Source organism: Meleagris gallopavo, chromosome 25 (assembly GCF_905368555.1).
Source record: "Meleagris gallopavo chromosome 25, MGAL_WU_HG_1.1, whole genome shotgun sequence".
NCBI classification, from domain to species: Eukaryota; Metazoa; Chordata; class Aves; order Galliformes; family Phasianidae; genus Meleagris; species Meleagris gallopavo.
In genome coordinates, this window is record NC_139428.1 from 2,148,085 (window position 1) to 2,170,349 (window position 22,265).

The 22,265-nt window shown below is 57.5% G+C and overlaps 3 protein-coding genes and 1 non-coding gene across 9 annotated transcripts in view; 3 read left to right on the forward strand and 1 right to left on the reverse strand.

The window, feature by feature from the left end:
* PHACTR4 (phosphatase and actin regulator 4) overlaps positions 1–1,401 on the forward strand; it is a 41,271-nt gene extending 39,870 nt beyond the window's left edge. For all 6 annotated transcript variants that reach the window (XM_085208537.1, XM_085208539.1, XM_085208540.1 and 3 more), the window contains one exon: positions 170–1,401. In XM_085208537.1, coding sequence (XP_085064663.1) covers positions 170–185 — 16 coding nt within the window. In that variant the 3' untranslated portion in view covers positions 186–1,401. The remainder of the gene's footprint in view (positions 1–169) is intronic.
* Positions 1,402–1,672: 271 nt separating this feature from the next.
* On the forward strand, positions 1,673–8,961 carry RCC1 (regulator of chromosome condensation 1). Its single transcript, XM_085208541.1, has 14 exons — positions 1,673–1,733; positions 1,926–1,968; positions 2,543–2,590; positions 3,465–3,536; positions 3,873–4,043; positions 4,632–4,887; positions 4,964–5,151; positions 5,395–5,574; positions 5,669–5,765; positions 6,320–6,442; positions 6,669–6,815; positions 7,111–7,230; positions 7,662–7,814; positions 8,367–8,961. Exons 6-14 carry the CDS (start codon positions 4,818–4,820, stop codon positions 8,540–8,542), a joined length of 1,254 nt encoding a protein of 417 aa, XP_085064667.1. The 5' UTR covers positions 1,673–1,733; positions 1,926–1,968; positions 2,543–2,590; positions 3,465–3,536; positions 3,873–4,043; positions 4,632–4,817; the 3' UTR covers positions 8,543–8,961.
* Positions 2,020–2,224, forward strand: LOC116217437 (small nucleolar RNA SNORA73 family). The gene has a single exon (XR_004161983.1). It is a non-coding gene; the product is annotated as a small nucleolar RNA SNORA73 family (small nucleolar RNA).
* Positions 8,962–10,905: 1,944 nt separating the features above from the next.
* OPRD1 (opioid receptor delta 1) lies at positions 10,906–19,715 on the reverse strand. The gene is made up of 3 exons (XM_085208779.1): positions 19,363–19,715; positions 15,754–16,103; positions 10,906–15,154 (listed from the first exon to the last, which is right to left on the reverse strand). The coding sequence occupies exons 1-3, from the start codon at positions 19,578–19,580 to the stop codon at positions 14,622–14,624; spliced, it is 1,101 nt and encodes a 366-aa protein (XP_085064905.1). The 5' UTR covers positions 19,581–19,715; the 3' UTR covers positions 10,906–14,621.
* Positions 19,716–22,265: the final 2,550 nt, after the last annotated feature.

Below are 22,265 nucleotides of genomic sequence, written 5' to 3' on the forward strand. Positions count from 1 at the left end.
GCGCAAGAGCTTTCTAAGGCAGAGATGAAAACTTTGGATGTTAACAGCTTCACCGAGGGCTGAAAGTTCAGAGATAATTCAGTTTATTCTTATCAGTGATCTGTAATGCTTCAGTAAGTGCTTAACCCAAGTTCCAAGATGACACTTGGCTTTTTAACTTGGCTTTTAGGTACCACCGACCATAATCTTCCAAGAGGGAACAAGAGACCCAAGAGGACTGGAAGTTCTCTGCATCCCTCTCCTGGGCAATACAGCGAGGGCAGAACCTCGACTCTTCCAAGATTTGCCTTCAAAACGAATCCAGAAAAGGGCTTTCAGCCGGGAAGGGGGATCCAGGCTGAATGTAGCATTTCACTGGAACAGACACGTCTCGAGTGCCATCAGGCTGGAAGCGAACACTATACCTCGTGCAGCTCAGCAATACGCCTCTCTTCTGGCTCCAGCATCCCTGCCAGACCGTGCACACACGAGCAAACAGTTCCTTCCCCAGCTCCCTTCCTGTGGTGCCAGGCCCAGCTCTCAGCTGCACGTGCTCCTTTTAGGAGCGACCCCTTTGCGTCCTCCTCCTTAGCAAGAGGAGAAAAACCAGCTCTGGTGCTGGAGAGCTGAGGAATGGAGATGTGCTAGGAGACACGTGTGTGTATTTGCTGTGTGCAGACAACTGACATCAGACTCGCTGTTTTTTGGCTTTGCTTACGTCTGTTGTTATCTTTCATGTCCTGAATCACTACTGACCAACGGTTTGTTGTCCTGGAAGGGAATTGTATAGATATTAACATATGCTGCGTCTTTTTTTTTTTTTTTTTTTTTTTTTTGTAAAAAACACAAAAAAATCTACAAAAAAAACCCAAGCAAAATGAAAACACAAAGATATAAAACATTCCCTCCCCACTCTCTCACACTCGCTGTGATACTAATGGATCGTATTGAGATAATTGTGCTCATTTAACAAATGACAGAACCAGGAAATGACTGTTGCCTTTTACAAACTCTTTAATTTGGGGAAGCTGTGATAGCAGTCAGTGCTTTTTATTGCTGCTTCCTCTCAGATGTTTCTTTTTTACTCTCCCAAATCAGGGTTGAACTTGCCTTGTCTCATTTTTACAGCAAAACCTACTGGAAACTTGATGATATCACTGTGCGGGCGGGAAGTTTAAAAAGTGACCTTAAAAATAGTTGTTATTGTGCACAACACAAACATGATGGCACTGAGCATGAAGGGAGGATCACAGCACTGCAGGGCTGTGGGGAGGGGAAGTCCTGGCCTGGCTTAGCCCCTGCTGGGCCCTCACAGCTTCCCCACGTACAGCACGGCTGTAGCCTACAATCATTTGCGTTGTATATCTGTCTCCTCAACAGATTTTAATTATTGAATAAAAGTATTTTAGGATTTTTTTTTTATTATTGTTTTTATTTTTTTTAAACTGCTCCCGCGGTTGCGTTTCGGATGACCTTTCTGTACGTGTGCGCGTCTGCCTGACGAACGCTACCGCCCCTCACGGAAGAGCCCGCAGTTCCCGCCTTCCTACTGCGTATGCGCGTCCGCCGTTCCCGCCTTCCCACTGCGCACGCGCAATGTGCCCGCTCCCTTCCGCCGTGCCGCTTTGCACACGGCCCGCTGCTTTCTGCTCATTGCGCCTGCGCGATCAGGCTCCGCCCCCTCATCTGGCTCTATAAATAAAGAAGCGGAGGAGCCATCGGTCTCTTTTGGTGGTGAGCGGCGGCGTGAGGAGGTAAGGGGGAGGGGGGAGCAGGGAGTAGGGCACGGCGCGGCCTCTCCTGGCGTGGCTTGCTTTGGCCTTCATTGTGTAGTTTGCATTTTCTGATCTATCTTCTACTTGTGTGTGTTGTGGCGGCTATATGGATTGCTGGGGCCCACGCTGCAGGCCCCGCCGGCCCTCACAAGCGTTTCTCCTCTCCCCCAGGCCTGTCGTGCTGCCCCGCGGCCCAACCCCGCCCGCTGCCGCTGTGAGTATCGCTGCGCTCCGTTTGTCCGGAGGGGGGGCACATGGCCATGACCCAACGAGGACACCCGGAGAAGTAGCTCTCTCTCGGCTCTGTCCGTGTGGCGCACGGGAGCGTAGGCCTTCGGGCCCGAGACGTATATTCCCCTTCCACGTCGTTGGAGAACAAGCCGGGCCTCGTGTCTGCAGCCTGCATATTCCTACTGCTTCTCTGAGCCTTCGGGCAATGACAGAGGAGATAAACCATGCAGGAAACACATCCTTACCGAGCGGGTTTGGGGTCTGCAGAGCTCTTCTTGTGCTGATAGGAATAAGGGCAGCCCCTGTTGAGGTCACACACAGCTGGTTGTGGGTCAGCACCGCAGCGCTCTGATGCACCGTAGTGCTGGGATATTGGGGCTGTGCAGAGGCAGGGGGATGGTGGGCATGCACTGAAAGCACGTGGTTGTGCTGTGACCGATGAGCACATCTCTAATGAGATAGCAGAATGGATCGTATCCTTCCTGCCACGCAAAAAAGTAGTAAAATCCATTTGTGACTTGAGTAACTAAGTTTTCTTGATGTTTCTGTTGTTGCAGACGCTGAAGGTTTGTAGTTGAATGTCAGCAGCTGTGTCTGCAGTGACGGTGAGTATGTACTGAGCACAGCAGTGTGAGTGGTGGCAGAAAGGTGAATGTGACTGAGGGGTGCGATCCAACCTGGCCTGTGGAGTTTGGAGCAGTGTGGAAGGGGCTGTCGGGGGGTATCAGACCACGTGCTTCACGCTGCTCCTTGCCCCCACTCCAAGCAGTGCTGATACAGAGGTGCCCCTTGCTGCACCTGGGGTTTGCGGGGACTGAGCCCGTGTGAGTGAGCTGTGTGTGAGGAGAGCATACAGGAGCCTCTGGGCTCGGTGGGTGCCTCGTTATACCGGCTGGGAGAAGCAGATCTTTGAGCAGCACCGTGTGCTCCTCCACCCAACGAGGAGGCTGAGAAGCAGAGGCAGCTGCTGAGGAAGAACCGGTGCTGGGGAGGAGGGCTGCAGTGGGAATGTGCTGTGTGAGATGGGCACAGCGGGTGCTGCGTGTCCGTTTGGGGAGGTCCGAATTTCCTCTGTGAGTGTTCTGAGACACATCTGCATCAGTGCCTGACAAATAAATGACTTTTGAAACGCTGCTGTGTGGTTATTTTCTGTGGTGTGACTGCGAGCTGCTGGGTCATCCTCTGAAGCTCAAGAAACCAACAAAACCTCTTAAGATTTCAGGGCTCTGTGTGGTTGGGTTGCCCACCCCCCCCTTTGGGAGACAATTGGAGCTGGCGCAGGGAGCTCACAGCTCTGCTGTCTTTAATGCTCCGTGAGTTCTGGTACCAGTAAGCAGCGGCTCTGTGCCGTTTGCAACCAGAACTGCTTGCTGGTTTAGGGCTGAGTGGGTCGTTGGGGGTTGGAGCGTTATCCCTATTTTAGGGATGAAAGTTGTAATTCCTGGTAAGCGTACTTAGGTGTTGTTTCCCTCTGTTAAGTGAAGGACTTAACGGCTGCTTTTATACCTGTTGGCTGCTTTTATTGGACCTCTGAACGTTCGGAACCGGACTGTAAGTAGCTTTGCTTTATGGGAACGCTCCCCACGTGGTTCGGGGAGCAGCAGCCCGGCTGTGGTGCTGGGAAAGGGGGACGTGGTGGGCTTCTGGAAAGGGAAATCGGTTGGAGGGGAGAACGGCTGAGCGTGGGGAGTGGGGGAAGGTGGGGAGAAAGAACTGAAGGGCTTCTTGCTGAAGGAGGTTGGGTGGGGGAGGATGGAGAGCCGACCCCTGCGGTGCGCTGCGGTTCTCCGGATCGTTCCGGGGGAAAAAGCGCGATCAGGTGAGAGCCGGGAGAAGCACCGTACGGACATTCACCGTCTTAGCGCGGGGTGTTGGGGGGATTTTTAGGCTCCTCCTGCGAAGATCGCCCCGGGATGGGAGGGACGGAGCCTCCGTGCCCTGCGGAGGCGGTCCCGGACCTCCGCGGCCGCCAGGGGGCGCTGTGACGCCCGCCGTGCCCCGGCGCATGCTCCGGGCGGGGAGCGCGGGGCCGGCAGCGGCGGCGGCGGAGCGGCGGAGGTGGGTGCGCGGCTATGGGGCGGGGGGGCGCGGAGCGGGGCTGGAGGAGGGGGTTGGAATAGGTGGGGGTGGGGGAGGGGTCCGCGTGGCCGCGCCGCTCCCGGAGCCGCTCGGTCCGTCCGCTCGTGCTCGTGGAAGGCCGGGCCTGCGCTGCCCCACGTGGGGAGGGGAAGTGGTGGAGTTTGGGGGGGGGGGAGGGCGAGCGGGAAGTTCGAATCCGCGGCTCCGCGCGTGTTGCTGGGCTGGGAGCGGAGCCCTCCGCCCTTCCTGCGCTGTGGGCACGGCGCGGTTGGCAGCAAAACGCCGCGCAGCCCCCCAGCCCCTTCCCCAGCCCGTGTGATGTGGGCGGTGCGGTTGGTGGGAACGGGACGCGGGGCCCCCGGGGGTCGTTCACCTCCCGAGCCGTGCAGTGGGGCCGGGCGGGATGCTGTGTGCTGGGGGCGCAGCCTGGGCAGGGCACTCAAAGTCCCAAAGCTTGGGGCACAGCCTGGCTCTGCAGCTTCCCGTGGTGCGAAGAGCGCAGGGGGTTCATTTCTGCACGAGTGCGATGGGATAAAATGTGAAAAAGTGATCTGTGTTTTCTCAAAGCGGGAGGACGGATCGGTGTCTGAGTCCTAAGGCAGTGCCTTCAGTGAGATCCGGACTGCAGCAGAGGGGACACGCAGGGATTGTCTCCAGGAAGGCCAACCGACAGCTGCACCGCAGCACTGCAGCGCTCTGCCGGCTGGGCAAGGCCTGAACAGAGCAGCTTTCATTGCTCAGATCCCAACCAACATGTCCGGAAAACGTGCTGCCAAGAAAAGCCCCGTGTTGGAGCAGTCTCCTGAAAGGAAGAAACTTAAAAGTAAGAGAACTCCCCGGGCAGGTTCCTAATTCCCTGTGCTTCCCCCTCCGGCTCCATCTGTCCTTTCTGCCCTCAGTCAGCCACCCGTCGCACCGCACGCAGCCCGGCCTGGTGCTCGTGTTGGGCCAGGGGGACGTCGGGCAGCTGGGCCTGGGGCAGGACGTGATGGAGAGGAAGAAGCCGGCCCTGGTGCAGCTGCCGGAGCTGATGGTGCAGGTGGAGGCGGGAGGGATGCACACCGTGTGCCTCAGCGAGACGGGCAAAGTGAGTCGCTTTGGGGGCCGGTGGGGAGCTGGGCGGGGGGCTGAGCTGCCCTGCAAGCGTAGGGAGCTCGGCTGTGTCCTGGAGCAGGGTTTGAATCGCGCTTCTGCACGTGTGTGGCTGGGGCTGGGGCTGGGGCTGCGGTCTCCCTCCCCCCGGCTCCTGGATGGTGCCGTGGACCTCGGAATTTTGGGGGTGTGGAGCTCCTGTGGAGCTTCTGTGTCCCATCCAGCTCTCTCTTTACAGATCTACACCTTTGGCTGCAATGACGAAGGCGCCCTGGGACGCGACACCTCGGAGGAAGGGTCGGAGTGCACCCCAGGACCTGTGGAGCTGCAGGAGAAGGTGGTGCAGGTCTCTGCAGGGGACAGCCACACGGCCGCGCTGACGGATGACGGCAGGGTTTTCATCTGGGGCTCTTTCCGGGTACGTTGGCTATTTGGAAAATCACTGGAAGCTCTGCTGGCGGTTGCTGGGCGGCGGCGGTGACTCATTTCTGTGCACCCATCTCTCCATCCAGGACAACAACGGGGTGATCGGGCTGCTGGAGCCCATGAAGAAGAGCACCGTTCCTGCGCTGCTTCAGCTCAATGTACCCGTTGTTAAAATTGTCTCAGGTCAGCAAGGGGCGCTCACAGGGCAGGCTGTTCAGCCTTGGGCAAAGGGTGAAGGTCCAGGGAGTTCCTTTCCTATTTTCTCTTTTAGCTGCACTGAGCTGGGTGCAAGGATGGGCTTCGTTGTGTCTTCTAGCCCTGGTGGTGGTTTAAATTCAGATTGGGTCAAATATTAACATGTTTTACAGTTAGTTAAGAGATATTCTACAGTTTAACTTAACAGTTGATTGAAGATGCTTTGCAGTTCGTGCCCTGTCACTCCACAGGGTCAGGGCGCTCGCCCTCTTTAGATCTGGGGAAGCCAAGCAGAGCAAGCCAGGGAGTTTGTCCAGGATCCAGGTGAGGTTGGGGGGCTCCTGTGCCTCTGAACCGTGCAGTGAAACTTTCCCATGGGGAACCTCTGCCAAGAAGAGATCTTAGGTGTGTCAAGCGATCCTGAAGCTGCCAAAGGCCACAGAATCGTGGAAAGCTTGGACAGATGGGACGTCAGGGTGGGATGTCCCCCTGGTGGGATCTGGAGGGTGACTGCTGCGCTCACCTCCCGTGTCTCTTTGCAGGGAACGACCATTTGGTGATGCTGACGGTGGATGGCGACCTGTTCACGTGTGGCTGTGGCGAGCAGGGCCAGCTGGGCAGGGTGCCAGCACTCTTTTCCAACAGAGGAGGACGGAAGGGGCTGCGTGAGTGGCTTTGGTGCTCAGAAACACTGGGGGCTGTGGCGAGCAGGCTGCGTCCCTGGGCTCTGTGCAGAGCTTCGCTGAGGAGCAGAGGCACTCTGTCTCTCCCTTGGCTACTCGAGGGCTTGTTTGTAAATCGCTTGCTTAAATTCAGTGATTTGCTACTGAGAGGAGAGGAAAAGGGTGTAAATCATAAGCTCTCATATGATGCCTTGTTTCTTGTGCCCAGAGCGCCTGCTGGTCCCCCAGCGTGTCCCTGTCAGAGGCAAAGGCAAGATGCGTTTCCAGGATGCCTTCTGTGGGGCTTACTTCACCTTTGCCATCACACGGGAAGGACACATCTATGGGTTCGGCCTCTCCAACTACCACCAGCTGGGTGAGATTTGTTTGCATCCCTGCGGGTCTCCTGCCTTTGCTGGGGCTCCAAAATGCCCTGAGCCCACCGTGCACACCCAGTGCCCACTGCAGGACACGTGGGAGCTGGAAATCGCACTTGGGGCTCTGGGTTTAGTTCCCAGCCCCTTCAGCTGGTGGATGTGAAGAGAAATTTGATAACTGGGACTGGGGGAGCAGGGCTGGGTTGGGCTGAGCTGCATCGGTGGGGTCGGCCCTGTGAGGATGGCTCAGTGCTGGTGCCTGATGTGCTGGGCTTTGTGCATCTCGCCCTGCAGGGACCCAGGGCACCGAGCCCTGCTTCTCCCCACAGAACCTGACATCCTTCAAGAACTCCACCAAGTCCTGGGTCGGGTTCTCTGGTGGGCAGCACCACACCGTCTGCGTGGACTCAGAGGGTGAGCACCAGCTTGAAGGGGCTGCCAAGCAGAGCGGGGCTCCTGGGGATCCCGATCCTTTTGGGGAGATGTTGGGGTGAGAATGAAATGCTGAAACGTGCCGAGACCTTCGTGTTTGAGGCAGTGTGGTGGTTGTGTCTGTGAGTGAGCTGTTGGAGGGGCTGTTTGGCTTTTGCAGAAGTGTATTCTTGTTGAAAAGGTGGCTCAAATTTGAAACAGAGCAGGGATGGTGACAGAAACCCCCCTCCTAGAGTCCTGTATCCCACTGCGGAGCCCAGGGTCAGATCGAGGGTTTGCTGAGGGATGTGGTGGGGAGGAGTGATGCTCCCAGCTCCTCCAGGGTCAGACCTGGGGCAGGAAGGGTTTGGCTCCAGCTTCCTGTGGTCTCTGCCCTCCTCACTTCACCTCTCCTGCTCTCTGTTGTGCCCTAGGTAAAGCTTACAGCCTGGGCAGGGCTGAGTACGGCCGGCTGGGCCTCGGGGAAGGGGCAGAAGAGAAGAGCACGCCCACTGTCATCCCAGACCTCCCCAGCATCTCTTCTGTCGCATGCGGCGCATCGGTCGGCTATGCTGTCAGCAGTGATGGTGAGTGCTGGGGCCTCCCTGCCATGGGGGGCTCAGGAGCTGCCCTGTACCCTTCCCACCCTTCATCCACCCCTCCCTGGGCTCTGCCCAGCCATCCCTTCCCAGAGCTCCATCACACACTAGGCTGGGACTCAGCCCATTCCCCACGTTGCTGCACCTCCGGGTAGCACCCAGCCCAGGGGCAGCAGCTGCTCACGTGTGTTTGTGGGCACATGACAGCGGGGTTTGTCAGAGCGTGCTGACCCAGTGGGGCTGGTCAGACAACTGAGCTGTGGACGTGCTGCTGTGGGAGCTCTTTGTGGGCTGTGTGCAGCATCCCCAGCTGCAGGAAGGATTTGCTGTGGCATGAGAACAGGCAGCGCGTTGGTGCGTTTGCATTGCTCCTTGGGGGCAAAGTGCTGGCTTTAAGGCAGTCCACGCAATGAAACGCTGCTCTGTGGGAGGCCCAAATGCCTCCTCCCTCCTCTCCCCCCCTGCCTGCCCCTCTGGAACCCTTTGCTTATCCCCTTTGCCCAGCTCCAGATGCTGTTTTTCACATCGCCTCCTTTGCAGGACGGGCATTCGCCTGGGGAATGGGCACCAACCACCAGCTGGGAACCGGCGAAGAGGAGGATGTCTGGAGCCCCGTGGAGATGACAGGGAAACAGCTGGAGAACCGCCTGGTCCTGGCTGTGTCCAGCGGAGGCCAACACACGGTCCTGCTGGTCAAGGACAAGGCACGGAGCTGATCACTCCGTTGGGGCGCAGTGGGATCGCGGGGCCCACGGGCGTCTCCTCCTGCCACCAGCCCCACATTGGGCAGCTGCTTCCCAGCTCTGCTGTCTCCCAAACCACAGTGGGGGAAGGCAGAGGGCTCCCAGAGCCTTCTCAGGTGCCCCGTCTTCTGTTTCCGTGTTGCCTTCCAGGTACCTGCACTGGGAAGGGAGGCACTGCGAGGATGGATTTTATACATTAAGTTATAGCAATAGGGGGAGGGAAGCTGTGTGTGCTTGGGGCTGCTCAGAAGCCTGGGAGCTGTACAGTGGCTAACGCTGAATTTTTTTAAAGAAAATGTAAAGTATTTTGGTTGATTGAGGAAGAGAGGGAGGGGAGGAAAAAAAAAAAAATCTCTCTCTCTCAACGTTTGGAATAAATTGAGTTTTGATAAGTGCTGGATTTCCCTGTGTTGAGCAGGACGGGGTGCTGCGGGTGGCAGTGCCATCTCACACTGTGCCTCTTCGGTGCTGTATGCAGTTCATGTGTGCTGCTGTGGGATTCTGCCGCAGGATGGCAGCAGTGGGGGGAGCACTGGGGGTGGCAGTGAGGAGGGGAGGGTCCCCATGGGGTCCTGCTCACCCCGCGCTGTCCCTGACACCATTGGGAGCTCGGGCAGGATGGATCCTGGTAGAGGCTGGAGTTGAGTGTCGAAGCTGATGGGTTGCACCTCTGGTGTCTGTTTGGTGTTAATTAGTTAGGGAGCGGGTTCCTTAATGAGGTTCCAGCTGGGGGTGGGAGTTTGGTGGGATGCTGTGGGGGCTCGCTGCCCGTGGCCCTTTGCTCTGCACGTTTTGGGCTGGGAAGGGTGAGCTCGGAGGTGCAATTAGGGGCTGAACACGAAGCTCTGCTCCTCCTATCCCACCACCACAGAGCAGGTTTGTGTCTGGACCCACGCATCATCCCTCGTTGCCCAGCAAGGAGCCCATTCCCTGCAAGTCACCATCAGCCCAGGCTGAGCCAGCAGCTCTCACCCCAACCTAAAGCTGCTCCTGGGGACCATCGCCCTCCATTCAGTGCTCCTCCATCACCCAGCACGACCTGGTGGGGGAACAGCACTGGTATTTTTATACCCCTTCCAGCAAAAATAGCAGCTCCCCCCTCCCCCTTTGTGCTTTGCAGCCCTTCTCTGCGCCTGCTAACGCTGCTGTGACACAGGGCTGGGGTGGCTCCTTCCCATGTGCGTCTGCCTGCGTCACCTCGCTGCCCCTATTAATAGCTCAGAGATGTGGAGGGATGTAATCAAGGGAGACGTGGGGATCCTCCGGGGCTGTGCTGGGAAGGAGGGTGCATGGAAGCAGGGGGTGCAAGGAGGCAGCTCCAGTCTGATGGGGTTGGGGTTGGAATTAGGTCAGATGGGATTTGAGTTGGGATTAGGATGGGATGGCATGGGATTTAGGTTGGAGATTGAGATGGGTTTGGGGTTGGGATTGAAATGAGATTGAATGGGATTTGGGTTTGATGGGATGAGGTTGGGGTTGGGATTGAGTTTGGATGGGAGTTAGGGTGGGGATGGGATGGAGTCTGGAGGGGTTGGAGTTGGAATTGGGATGGGATCAGATGGGATTGGATGGGATTTGAGTTAGGATTGGGATGGGATGGAATGAGATTTAGGGGAGAGATTGGGATTGGTGTGGGGTTGGGATTTGGATGGGGTTGAATGGGATTTGCGTTCGATGGGATGAGGTTGGGGTTAGGATTGAGTTTGGATGCGATTTAGGGTGGGGATGGGTTAGGAGTGAGATGGGGGTGGGTTTGGATGGGATTTAGGGTGGGGATGGGATGGAGTCTGGATGGGTTGGGGTTGGAATTGGGATGGGATCAGATGGGATTTGGGTTGGGTGTGGGATTGGGATGCGGTTGAATGGAATTTGAGTTGGGATGGGAGGAGGTTGGGGTTGGGATGGAATGGGGTCAGATGGGATTTGGTTTGGGGATTGGGATGGGGTTGGGTTGGGTTGGGTTAAGTCACCAATAAGCCTGGGTTTGGATTCCTGATGCATTCCTTGGTGGTGTGAATGCCTCCCAAAGAGGATAATGCCTCTGTGAAGTGCTGTCCTCTTGACAAGTTGGCAAATGTTCTTAGGGAGGATGAAAGGTGAGAGCTTGAGCTCGGCATCTTGGATCCCAAGCCCCTGTTTGGGGCCAAGTTGCAGCACATGCAGCACTGGGCTGCTGCCACTGCCCTACATGGTCCCCAAGTCCAGAGCTGCTGCAGTCACTTGGGAACAAACCCCAGCATTTCCCATCCTGTTCCTGGCAGGGAACGTCCCCCAGCCAGCGAGGAGCCTGCAGCTCATCAGAGTGAGGGGGCTTTATTGGGAAAGAGAGGAAAACACGGATGGGGAGAACAATGGCACAAACAAAAGAGCTTAAATTTATCAGCAGCGATGAATCAACTCGCGTTGTCTTGGGAGCAGGAGTGACGCTTCAGTGGGATGCCGTGCGGGATTTGGGGAAGGATGTGCCTCCAAGGATGGGGAGGGTGAAGGAAAACAGCATAACTGAGGAAAGGGAAACGTCTCATTAACGTGGCTTCGCTGTGTGGGGGGATGAAGGAGGAGGAATTTGGGCACTGGGGTAGGATAGAGGGGGGACGAGCCTTTCCCCATCCCTATAGTGGACGTGGGGTCTGGGTTTGGTGCACGGCTGGGCCTTGCACCCAAAAGCAGAGGCAGAAACGTGCATCCATTGCACCGTGGGTTTTTAGCATTGGAGGAGGGTGGACAGCCAGCATCACCTCCCTGAGCCCTCTGCGTGGCATCGGTGGGGAGAATGCAGCCATCGCATCCAGCACACGGCTGTGCCATCGTGCACCAGGGCTGTGTTGTGCCATCGTGCACAGGGGCTGTGCAGGGTTTGCAGCTGGGAAAAGAAAGGGAGACAAAATGGAAAGCCTCAGTCATTATTCACGACGATTTGGGTTTCTAAGTGAAGCCAGGAGTGTCTCTGAGAGCCGGAATGCATCCTGGGCTGCTGTGGGGGGTGGGAGAGCTCTGCATCCACACGGCGAAGTCATGGCCATGTGCGTAATAATGCAATTATGGCATTGCTGCAGACAAAGAACCCAGCGGCCGCGTCATCAATCACACACGTTGGAATCGAGTGTGCTACATGAGGGCTCATTATTTAATGGATTAATTAACAAAACAGCGAAAAAAAAAAAGAAAAAAAAAAAAAAAGGAAGCGTTCTAATAGCAAACGTCTCCTCAGGTTGCAGATGATGCTGTTCTCTGGAACTGCACGTGGGGAAGCACCGTTCAGTGCTGCGGCATCGCTGCATCCTTCTGCTCCTCCATCAACACCTCCGTACCCCCCCGACCCCCCCCATAGCGCTCCGGGACCGCCGGCTTCTGCTGCTCCCCATCTCTGAGCCCACTGAGGTGACAGAAAGCGATAAAGGCTTGAAAAAACCCCAACGTCTCATTAAGTGCGGGCTCCGACGCCCGTTTCCATTCGCTTCTGCGCTAAATCCTCATTTGCATTTAGATTACTCGGGCCGGGGCTGGGTGCTGTGCCGCTGCAATAATGAGCACAGAGGGACCCATCGGTGCCACTGTGCGCTCAGATCCCCCATACGGCAGCCCTGGGGGGGCACAGACCCTCCCCACCCCCCCCCCAAAGCATCCCCTCTCGTTTTCAGCTCTGGGGAATGGAAGCAGCGCTGGAAGCTCTTGGCTCTCTTTTATTTCCCAGAAGGTGCAGCTCCTGTACAGCAATGTCACCGAGTGATGGGGGCTGGGGGCAGCAGTGCCATCCCTGGGACACAGCAGAGGGGACAGAGATGGGGACGTGGGGTCTGCCTATAGATAGAGCCATGTACATATATATATGTATGTATAAGTGCAGAGTGCCCTCACCGTGAGCATCCTGACTGGAGTGGAAGCAGGGTTAAGTTTTTCCTCTGCTTTCTCTTTCTCCTCCTGCATCCTTGGGCTCCAGCTCTGCCGGAGCGTGGGTGAGTTTAAAAAATAATGACCAAGAGCCTTTTAACCCACTTTAAGAGCACTGCAGCACATTTTCCAGCAGGCTGAGAGAGCGGCGGGGCCCTGCGGGGTGGGAAATGGTCCTCAGCACTGTGGCCTCATGGATGGAGCTGTGGTGGTGGGGTCACCTCCCCCCCCTGTCCCTTGTTCTGCAGTACCCAGAGTCTCAGGGCACCTCAACAACACTGGGACACCCCAATCATACGGGACATCCCAACCACGCAGGGAGACCCCAACCCTACAGGAGCACAACAATCCTATATGGACATTCTAACCCTGCAGGGACACCATAGTCTAATGTCACTCCAGCTCCACAGGACATCCCAAACCTACAGAGACATCCCAACCCTATGGGACATCCCAATCCTTCAGGGACACCCCATCCACACCAGGACATCCCAATCCAACAAGACATCCCAATTCTACAGGGATACTTCAACCCTACAGGGACAATACAATCCCACAGGACACCCCAATCCTACAAGGACATTCTAACCCTGCAGAGATACCCCACTCCTACATGGACACCCCAACCCTGCAGGACATCACAAGCCTGCAAAGTGTCCCAACCACACAGGACATCCCAGTTCTACAGAGATACCCCAAACCTGCAGGACATCCCAATCCTGTAGGACATCCCAACCCTGCAGGGACATTCTAACCCTACAGAGACAGCCCAATCCTACAGAGACATCCCAACCCTACTTGGACAACCCAACCCTACAAGGACATCCCAACCCTGCAGGATGCCCCAACCCTACGGGGACAGCCCAATCATACAGGCACATCCTGACCCTTTAGGACACCCCAAACCCCACATGGGGCTGACGCTCAGCCCAGAGGGAGGCACAAGCAGACGAAGCATTGCAGTGCTGAGGCGTCGCTCAGGTGGGAAGGATGCACTGCAGACAAATTGCGAGGTTGCCCCAGTGGTCCTTGATTTGAGATCCAAAATTTTGCTCCATTTGGCCCTTTGAAGAAGAATTTGGTCTCTGTTGCCTCGTCAGTTCTGCCTTGCAAAGGGGCAGGCTGCAATCCCCAGCAGCTCTGCGGCAAGGTAAGGCTGTTGTGGAGAGGTAATGACCTTCATTAGGCTCAATTGATGCAACTGGAAAAAAAGCAGAGCCAGGAGGCAGCCTCTCCTTCCAGCCCACGCGCCCCAGGTGCACCCGCACGCCCGCCTGCTTCCTCCAGCACCATCAATTTGTCCAATAAAAGCCATTAGTGCTCCTTCTGAGCCCCATCCTCCGTGGGCTGTGTGACCTCATGGGCACAGAGCTGCTGCAGGAGGTGGAGGGGACGGAAGGTCAGCGGCACCAGGGATGCATCTGTCCCTGTTTAGCTGCGGTAATGCAGTGCAGAGCCCCAGGGCTGATGGCTGCTGCAGGATGCGCTCCCATCGAGGTGCTGCTGGAGAACGGGGCTCCATCCATGTGGTGCTGAGCTCAAAACCCCAACCCTGGGCTGGGCTGAGCACAAAACCCCAACCCTGGGCTGGGCTCTGCCTCGCGTGGCTGCGAGTGCATAAATTGTCAGTGCTGGAGAGGACGAGGGATGGATGCGCCGTCCTAATCGTGTTAGCGCTGCGAGAAACTCCTCAAGTCCCCACCAATTGCTCTGTAATGAGATCTTCCTCGGGCTGGCTGTCTCTGGCAGCAGACGGATGATGGGAGCTGCCCTGTGGGATGCAGGAATGCAGCGTGGCTGTGGGGCCGGGTTGGGGATGCTGCGCCAGCATTGCCAGCTTTGCACCCGTGGGCAGGGTTGCCAGTGAGATCCCAATAACACAGCAAGAGTATCAACTCGAAAGTCCTCTTTGGGGCCAGAGTAGGCTTGGAGGCCTCCAGTAAACCACTGCTCACCGGTGGGTTTTCCATAGGCAGAAAGACAGCCCAAACCCTACGCGCGCGATGGGCGTCCCCTTATGGCTCAATGAGCCCCACCAAAAAGAAAACTCTCTGCAGTCTGTCTGCATTCAGTCCCAGCAGGGCTAAAGCTCTGTGGTGGTCTCCTGGGTGACCTCTGAGCGTGGCTCATCCCCAGCACCCCGCTGCTCACCCACGCCTAGTCATGCCGGCTGGCCGCGGCCGTCCGATGGGACGCAGGTGGAGACGCGCTCCCGCGTGGTGTTCCGAGCTCTGGAGAAGCTGTTCTGCTCCACACGAGCTCGGAAAGGCAGGCAGAACTCACGGAAACACCTCTTGAAGTTTTCATCCAGGAAAGCATAGAGGACGGGGTTGAGGCTGCTGTTGGTGTAACCCAGAGCGATGCAGAAGTGCAGGCTGGCCACCACGTAGGGGTTCTTCTTGTCGATGTCCACCAGCGTCCAGACGATGACGAAGATGTGGATGGGAGTCCAGCAGATGATGAAGGCTGCCACCACCACCAGCACCATGCGGGTGATGCGCCGCAGGTTGCGGTCCTTCTCCTTGGAGCCTGAGAGCAGACGGACGCTCTTCAGGCGCAGGATCATCAGCCCATAGCAGATGGTGATGACCAGGATGGGCACCATGAAGGCGAAGATGAAGACGCAGATCTTGGTCACCGTGTCCCAGTAGATGGGAGGGTCGGGGAACTGCAGCGTGCACAGCACTGTTCCATCTGCTGGAAGAGGGATTAAAACAAGGGAGAGCAGATGGAGTGTCTGCTGGGAACTGAATGCTTCTGCTCCATGATGGCAGAGCATCTCCATCCGTGCTAAAACCACCAGGAGATGCATGCCCGCGTGCCATCTCATTGCAGATTCCCCCGGAGCTTTGTGGGGTGTCTGTGGGATGCAGGAGGTGCCACCAAAGTGGGGATCGTTCCCTACAGAGCCTTTTGCAGCATCCCAGCCCCTGCGGTGGGCACATCCCCGTGTCACCTTCCATTGAAACTGATTGCTTCCGCAGGATGCCCAGATTTCTCCCAGCAACCACCAAACAGGAGCTGCAGACTCACAGGGGATTTCACTATATAGCCAGTATACCCATTATACCCCAAGCACTGGGCACTGGCACCTGATCTGCACCCCAGCATTGAACACCTGGGACTGTTTCCTACCTCTGCAACCAAAATGGAAAACAGCACCATGCTGGTTTTCCACCACGGTCATGATGGAGGGATGACCACCACGGAGCACAAACACGGACCGGACCGAGTGGCTCAGTAGGGTCATCCCAGGAAGCACAGATGGGACCTTCCCTCAAAAGCCCACTTGCCTTTTGACTTGGTGACTGCCATGACCATGATGGGCACCCCAATGACAGAGGAGAGCACCCAGATGCAGACGTTGATGACCTTGGCCTTGGCCGGTGTGCGGAAATCCAGCGCCTTGACCGGGTGACACACAGCCACGTAACGGTCCACACTCATCATGGTGAGGGTGAAGATGCTGGTGAACATGTTGTAGTAGTCGATGGAGAGCACGAGCTTGCAGAGCAGCTCCCCAAAAGGCCAGGTCTCCATCAGGTACTTGGCGCTCTGGAAGGGCAGCGTGCTGGTGGCCAACGCGTCGGCCAGCGCCAGGTTGAAGATGTAGATGTTGGTGGCTGTCTTCATCTTGGTGTACCTGAAGGGGAGGGCAGAGGTGGGGGATGGCGGGTGCTCAGGGAACCAGAAATCCTTCTGGTTTGGTTTCCTATTGAATTTGAGTGGGGTGGAGAGAATTGCTGAGCAAATTGAGGCAACGAGGGGCACTGAGGTGGATGGTGGTGGGGTTGGGTTGGGGTTGGAGGTGGAGATCTTTTTTGGAGGTCTTTTCCAACCTGAATGACTCCATGATTCTATGAGTGGGCATGGTAGGATGGGTTGAGATTGGACTGGATGATCTTAGTGGTCTTTTCCACCTGTAAGGATTCTATGTGTCCATCTGGGGAAGGGCTGGGGACTTGCTGCTGCGTTGGGTAAAGCCAAAGGAGCCTCTCCCACACGCCTGGCCAGGGAAAAAACGCTCAATCATCTGCCTGCCTCTACTTGGAGATCAAAGCAACTCCGAAGAGCTTTTCAAATAAGTCTCTTTTCCAATTAAATCAATTTACTCCATTTCCCCGAATCAGTTGCACAATGTCCTTTACCTCCTGAAACCTCCTGTATCTGATTTTCCACCCAGTAAATCGTGATTATCCAGCCTGCTTCCCTGTCGAGTTTCCTTGCAGAAATTGGATCGATTACCCCGGAAAGAGGCCAGCTGGGAGCAGCACCATCAGCACGGCCGGAGCTGCTCCACGGGAGCCCTTGGGGAAGCCTGGCCCCATGCATGGCACAGGGACATGGGGACATTGGCTCTGCTGCTGGCACGCCAGCTCTGGACCTCATCACATCGTGGTAGGAGCAGTGCCTGGACCCGGTGCTGAGAGCTGAAGGTCCCCAAAGGTCACAGTGCTCGGGGAGACCACCGGGTTGTTTGTGGGGTGCTGGGGTCGGGACTGTGCTTGCAGCTCCATCCCCTCCATGCGCTCCTTCCCAGGCATCCCCCATACCTCGGAGCATCCTCTGCAGCCCCCAGCTCATTGAGGTGCCCCCTAATCGATTAGCAAAGCATCTCTGTGCGTGGATAAAGCTGCTTGCAGCATCCATGGGGGGTCAGGCTGAGAACTGGAGGAGGGTGCTGCACTGTGGATGATGGATTTGGCTGTGGGACGTGGGAGGAGATGATCCTTGGGCTGTTGGGGCTCAGCTTAGAGAAAGACTCCATCATGCAAGGAGCAAATTGGGGCAAGGTGGGGCTCTGTTTCCTTCTGCTTTTGCCACCATCCACCATGAGACCCCATGGTGGAGGGGGGGGGGGGAGGATGCAGCCCCAGGTTTGTGCTGTCAGAGATGGAGCTGCAGAAATGGGGCTCTGCACAGCAGTGAGCACCTTCCTGCTGCAGCCCCTTGCCTGGGGAAGGGCAGGGAGGGAAGAACATCTAATTTGAATTTGCTCTTTAAGCACAACATGAATTTGAAATTTCCTTGAGACATTTCCTTTCCCGTGCCATTGCTCTTTGGTGAATGCACATTTCAGCAGCGTTTCCTTCTGGGTTAAACAAAAACCTGAGGATTTCTGTTTGCTGTCAGGTTTTGTTTTGGCTCACCCAGGTTAAAAATAGCCATTCCAGGTAGATTCACACTTCTTTGATCTCTGCTTTTTGCACAAAGGGGACAAACGTGTGACTCGGGCTGTGCAGCACAGTGCTGGGTAAGCGCTTCTGCAGCTGCTGCCAGATGTGCCCCCTCCTCCAGAGGGTTTTGGGGAAGGATTCAGCCCAGTGGGGGGGGGTCCAGTGTGGTGAGCCCCCCCTCCAGGCTGCCAGTGCCACCAGTGCTTCCAGGGGGGGCTTAAACACTGCAGACAATGTGATTTGTTGGGGGGTGGCTGGGTGCTGGACGTGGGCTCCCGTTTGGGCTGCTCTGAGCTTTGGGTTTTGGCTTGGATGGGCTCCAGGGTGGAGGGATGGAGGTGTTGGGCTGCGCACGGGGTCCTGCGTGTGCTCATTCACCGGCACCCACAGCACACTGGGGAATGGGGTCCCCATGTCCCCATGCCCTGCTGGTGCACTCCGGTCACAAATCTCCCTTCAGAGGGATCTGGACCCAGACTGTGCTTGCAATCCCACTGACAGCCCCATCCCATGCAGCTTTCCCCCTACAAATCCTACCCAACACAGAGCAACCCGCCCATATAACAAACTGCTCTGTCTTTAGCCTGCATTCTGCTGAATGCACACAGATGCCAAAAGCTTTGAGACCTTCAGTTTTGCGAGGCTGAGCCCCCACCTCATGCAACAAATCCCAGAGAAGCCCTCCAAGAACCATCAGAGGGGCTCAGAGGACAATGCACACCCATCCCCCAGAGATACAGCATCTGGGTCAGGGAGTGGGGGGCCTGAAGCCATGGCTATGTGCTCTGGCTGCTGCACCAGGCTGCGTTCGTTAAGCACAGGCAGCAATTAGGTGACCGTATGAGTTTGCTGACGAGGATGCTGTTTGCATATTCAGGCTTTTTCTATCCCAAAATGCCGTCCCTGCTCCAGGCAGCTGGAGGGGGCTGACCATGTGCATCCCTCACTGTGTGCTTCTCCTTGATTTCTGCTTTTTTCTCTCCAGGGTCAACTGTACAGCTGTTTTGGGTGGGTGAAAAACTCCTGCTGGTGCTGTGTCTGTGCCCCCTGCCCGCCATAGGGCTGCAGGAAGGAGCCGCCTTTGTTCCACGGGTGATGCTGTCCCTCCTTTGAGCGTTGGCATTTGGTTTGCGTGCCGCTCCTTCTCACACCACTGAATTTCGGGGCCCCAGGAGCCAGGTGGGAAGGTCGCACCGCTGACCCCGTGCGATGGAAGTGCTGGGATTGGAGGGGAAATGGGACAAAACGGGGAATCCCACAGAACCCGCAGCTGCTGGCAGGGCTCCTGTTGTCCCCGTTCTGTATGAAAAGGGGGAGAGAGGGGGGGGACACACACGCATGGCTCTCTGTGGTCCCACCCAGCCATGAAGGGCAGCAAGTGGATCCTACATTGTGCCTGCAGGAGGGAGGGGAATGGGACCCCCAGCTCCCATCTCCCGCACCCCCGTGCTGCTTCACACACACACAGCTGCTCTATCTCCGCATCCCCTCTCACCTCTGCGCCTTGCACACACGTGTGTGCTCACACGTGGCCGCATCACACCCGGCTCGGCGCTCCCGCTGTGCTCACCGCACCCGGCGGCGCGCACCCAGCCGCACTCCTGCGGTCAGCTCAGGCACAACACACAGCCCTGCCGCTCTCGCACTCAGCGCACACTCAGCCCGTGCACTCTTACACCTTTTACACGCTCGTACCCCCACGCCCTCCCGCAGCCCCGCTCTCACCGCACGATGCCGTACATCACCAACACGTTGCCCAGCAGCCCCACCACGCACACCACCGAGTACAGCGCGGTGATGACGATGGCGATCAGGATGGACGTGGCGTTTTTGGTCCTCGGCGGTCCCGTCTCATTGCCGCTGGTTCCGGGCAGGACATCCCATGCTGTGCGGTTATCCCACACCGCGAGCGGCTCCGTGGGCAGTTCCGTGTTCGGCTCCATGCCCCGCAGCGCCCGCACCGCGCAGTCCCAACGCCGCGGGTTCGAGTCCCGCTCCCGACCGGCGCCGCCGCCTCCCGCTGTCTCCTTATAGGGCCGCCGTGCGCCCCGAGCCACGTGGGGCCGGGGGCGGCCCTGCCGCCTTCTGCCACCTCCTCCCGCACCCTCCCCGGGTCCCTACCTGCATCCCAGACCCCTCCCAGCACGAATCTATTGCCCTCTGCCGCAGCCCACCCCTCCCCCCGGTCCCTGCTCCATCCCGGTCCCTGCCGCCCCCACCTCGATCCCTGCCGCGCCCCCACACCGTGGCCCTGCTGCCTCCGACCCCGGTCCCTACATCATCTCGTCCCTCCCGGACCTCCCCCGGCTCCTGCTGCGTCTCCCCCTCTTCCTGCAGAGCCCCCACAGCTGCTGCCTGTTGCCCCATCCCACTCCCTGCTGCCTTCCTCTGAAGTCATTGAGGGGCTCCGAACATCCCGGGGGGTCTCAGGGCTGGGGGACATCGGGTTCGGTGCAAACTGCGATACTGATCCGGCTTTCTTTTGTTTGGAAGAAGGCGGAGGGGTGAGGGGGGGAGGAAGGAGAGGAGAAGGAATGGGGTGGGGAGGGCAAACAGCCCCTGCCCCCACAGGAAAGCTGGGGGCTCCCATATGGGATCGGGGCTGCACATGGGAACAAGGCTCCAAATGGTGTTGGAGATCTGAATGGGATTGGGGCTGCAAAAGGGATCGGGGTTCCAAATGGGAACGGGGCTGCAGATGGGATCAGGGCTCCAAATGGTGTCAGAGCTCTGAATGGGATCAGGGCTCCAAATGGGATCGGTGCTCCAACAGGTCTGGGAACCCAATGGGTTGTGCTGGGGGACCTCTGCTCCTCTCGTGGGGTGTGAGGAACCCCAGAGGTCAGCGGGATGGAGGCACCCCGCACCGCCCAGCTGTGGTGCAGCTCGTTTTCTTGGGGATATTTGCTCCCCCCAGAGCTCTGCTGGTTGTGGGTCGAACCTGGGGTAGGAACAGCATGTCACCCCACACCCCGCAGCTCTCGGGATGCTTTGGGGTTTGCGGGAAAGGGATTGAGGAGCTCCGCAGCCGCTGAGCCCTTCCCACACCGGCGCTCAGCCTTGAAGAGGAGCACGGGCTGAGCTCCGCCGTTTGTTTTCCTACGTCAACAGCTCTGAGTGCTCTCCTACCTCTCGGGGCAGCTGCTGGGAGAGAACAAAGCCCGGCGTCAGGGGAGACCAAAGCAGCTGAGCTCCTTCCCTGCCTCGCTCGGTGGCTTTGGGCATCGCTACCCCTCCGGTGCTGCGTGGGTCGGGGGGTTGCATGGGGAACCCCCGCCCGGTGCGATGGTGCTGCAGATGGCGGCGGTGTCACCGAGGTGTTCTCACCTCCTAGTGACAGTGCCAGCCTGCCCCGAGGCAGAATGCATCAGTGGTTCTGCCCTACAGCCCATCCCCGTGAAAAACACCTAAGAATCAGCCTGAAATGAAGGTGAGGGGGTATCAACACCCCCCCACCCCTCCCGTCATCGTGCCTGGCCCTGCAGCAGGGAAGGACGCAGGGCACCTCCAGCACTGCGCACCCATCAGTCCCTATGGGAGATTTGTTTTTCTCTGATTGTCGCTTATTTTGGTATTTTCACACCCTCTTTCCCCCCCCCCTCGGGCTGACAATGGAGCTCTGATTGCACACTGGCAGAGGCTGCCCGGATTTGGGGAGCTGCTCTCCCCCTGCACCGCTTCCATGCGTTGCAGCATTCACACGGAGTGAGTCATCGGGCAGCGAGACATCCAGGGGGGGGCAGAGGCACAGCTTCCAAAGGACATCACCACAGTTGTGTGTCTGTCTCCCTACGGCTGCACACAGCCTGTATGTCCGTGCATTGCCCCCCAGCATGGGGGACCTGTCAGACCCCCGGCTCACCCCTCTCCTGCTCACAGGGGAAGGCATACAAAGCATTCGCTTTTCTTTTTGCCTCCCCACCCCAATGCCCAGACTCGAGGATGCTCAGCTGTGGCTCCTCGGTTCCCTCAGCCTCAGCCCACGCACCCACCTCCCCCGGGGAAGGAAGGGATGTGGGCTTTGATGTGGGGAATTCAGGTCAGCACTAACCCAGATCCATCCCCACTGCTCTCCCGTCGAGCTGCGCTTCTGTTCCCATCCCATTTTCCACCCCACATTCCAGGCTCTCCCCTTTACTTATTCATGTGCCTGCAGCTGTTCTCCCTGCACCGATGGGGTTGGCTTTGGGAGAAGGGGAAGTCAGAGCATGGGAGTGTTTGGCTGTGATTTGTGTTTGGGCAGAAATGTGGAGCACCCGCAGTCCCGGCTGGCTTTAACAGCAGCAGCAGTTTGGGGAGGCTGGGTCGGATGTGCAAAGCCCTTCTTTAAGCTCCAGTGCATCCAGCAACACGGGTGAGCCATGGGAACCCATAGGCTTAGCTGCAATGATGCTGATTCAAGAGTTTTCATCATTTTTTTTTAGCCCTTCTTCCTGCAGAAAGGCAGCTGGGTGCCTACCAGCCCAACCCATTCCATGGCTCTGTGGTTGCATGACCAATGTGCAGCAAAATGCCCAAGCTCAGGTGTGAGCAGATGAATGGATGCAATGCAGGAGTGGTACCCAGTGATGCAGGAGCAGCACCCATAGATTCAGGAGTGGTACCCGTAGGTACAGGAGCTGTACCCA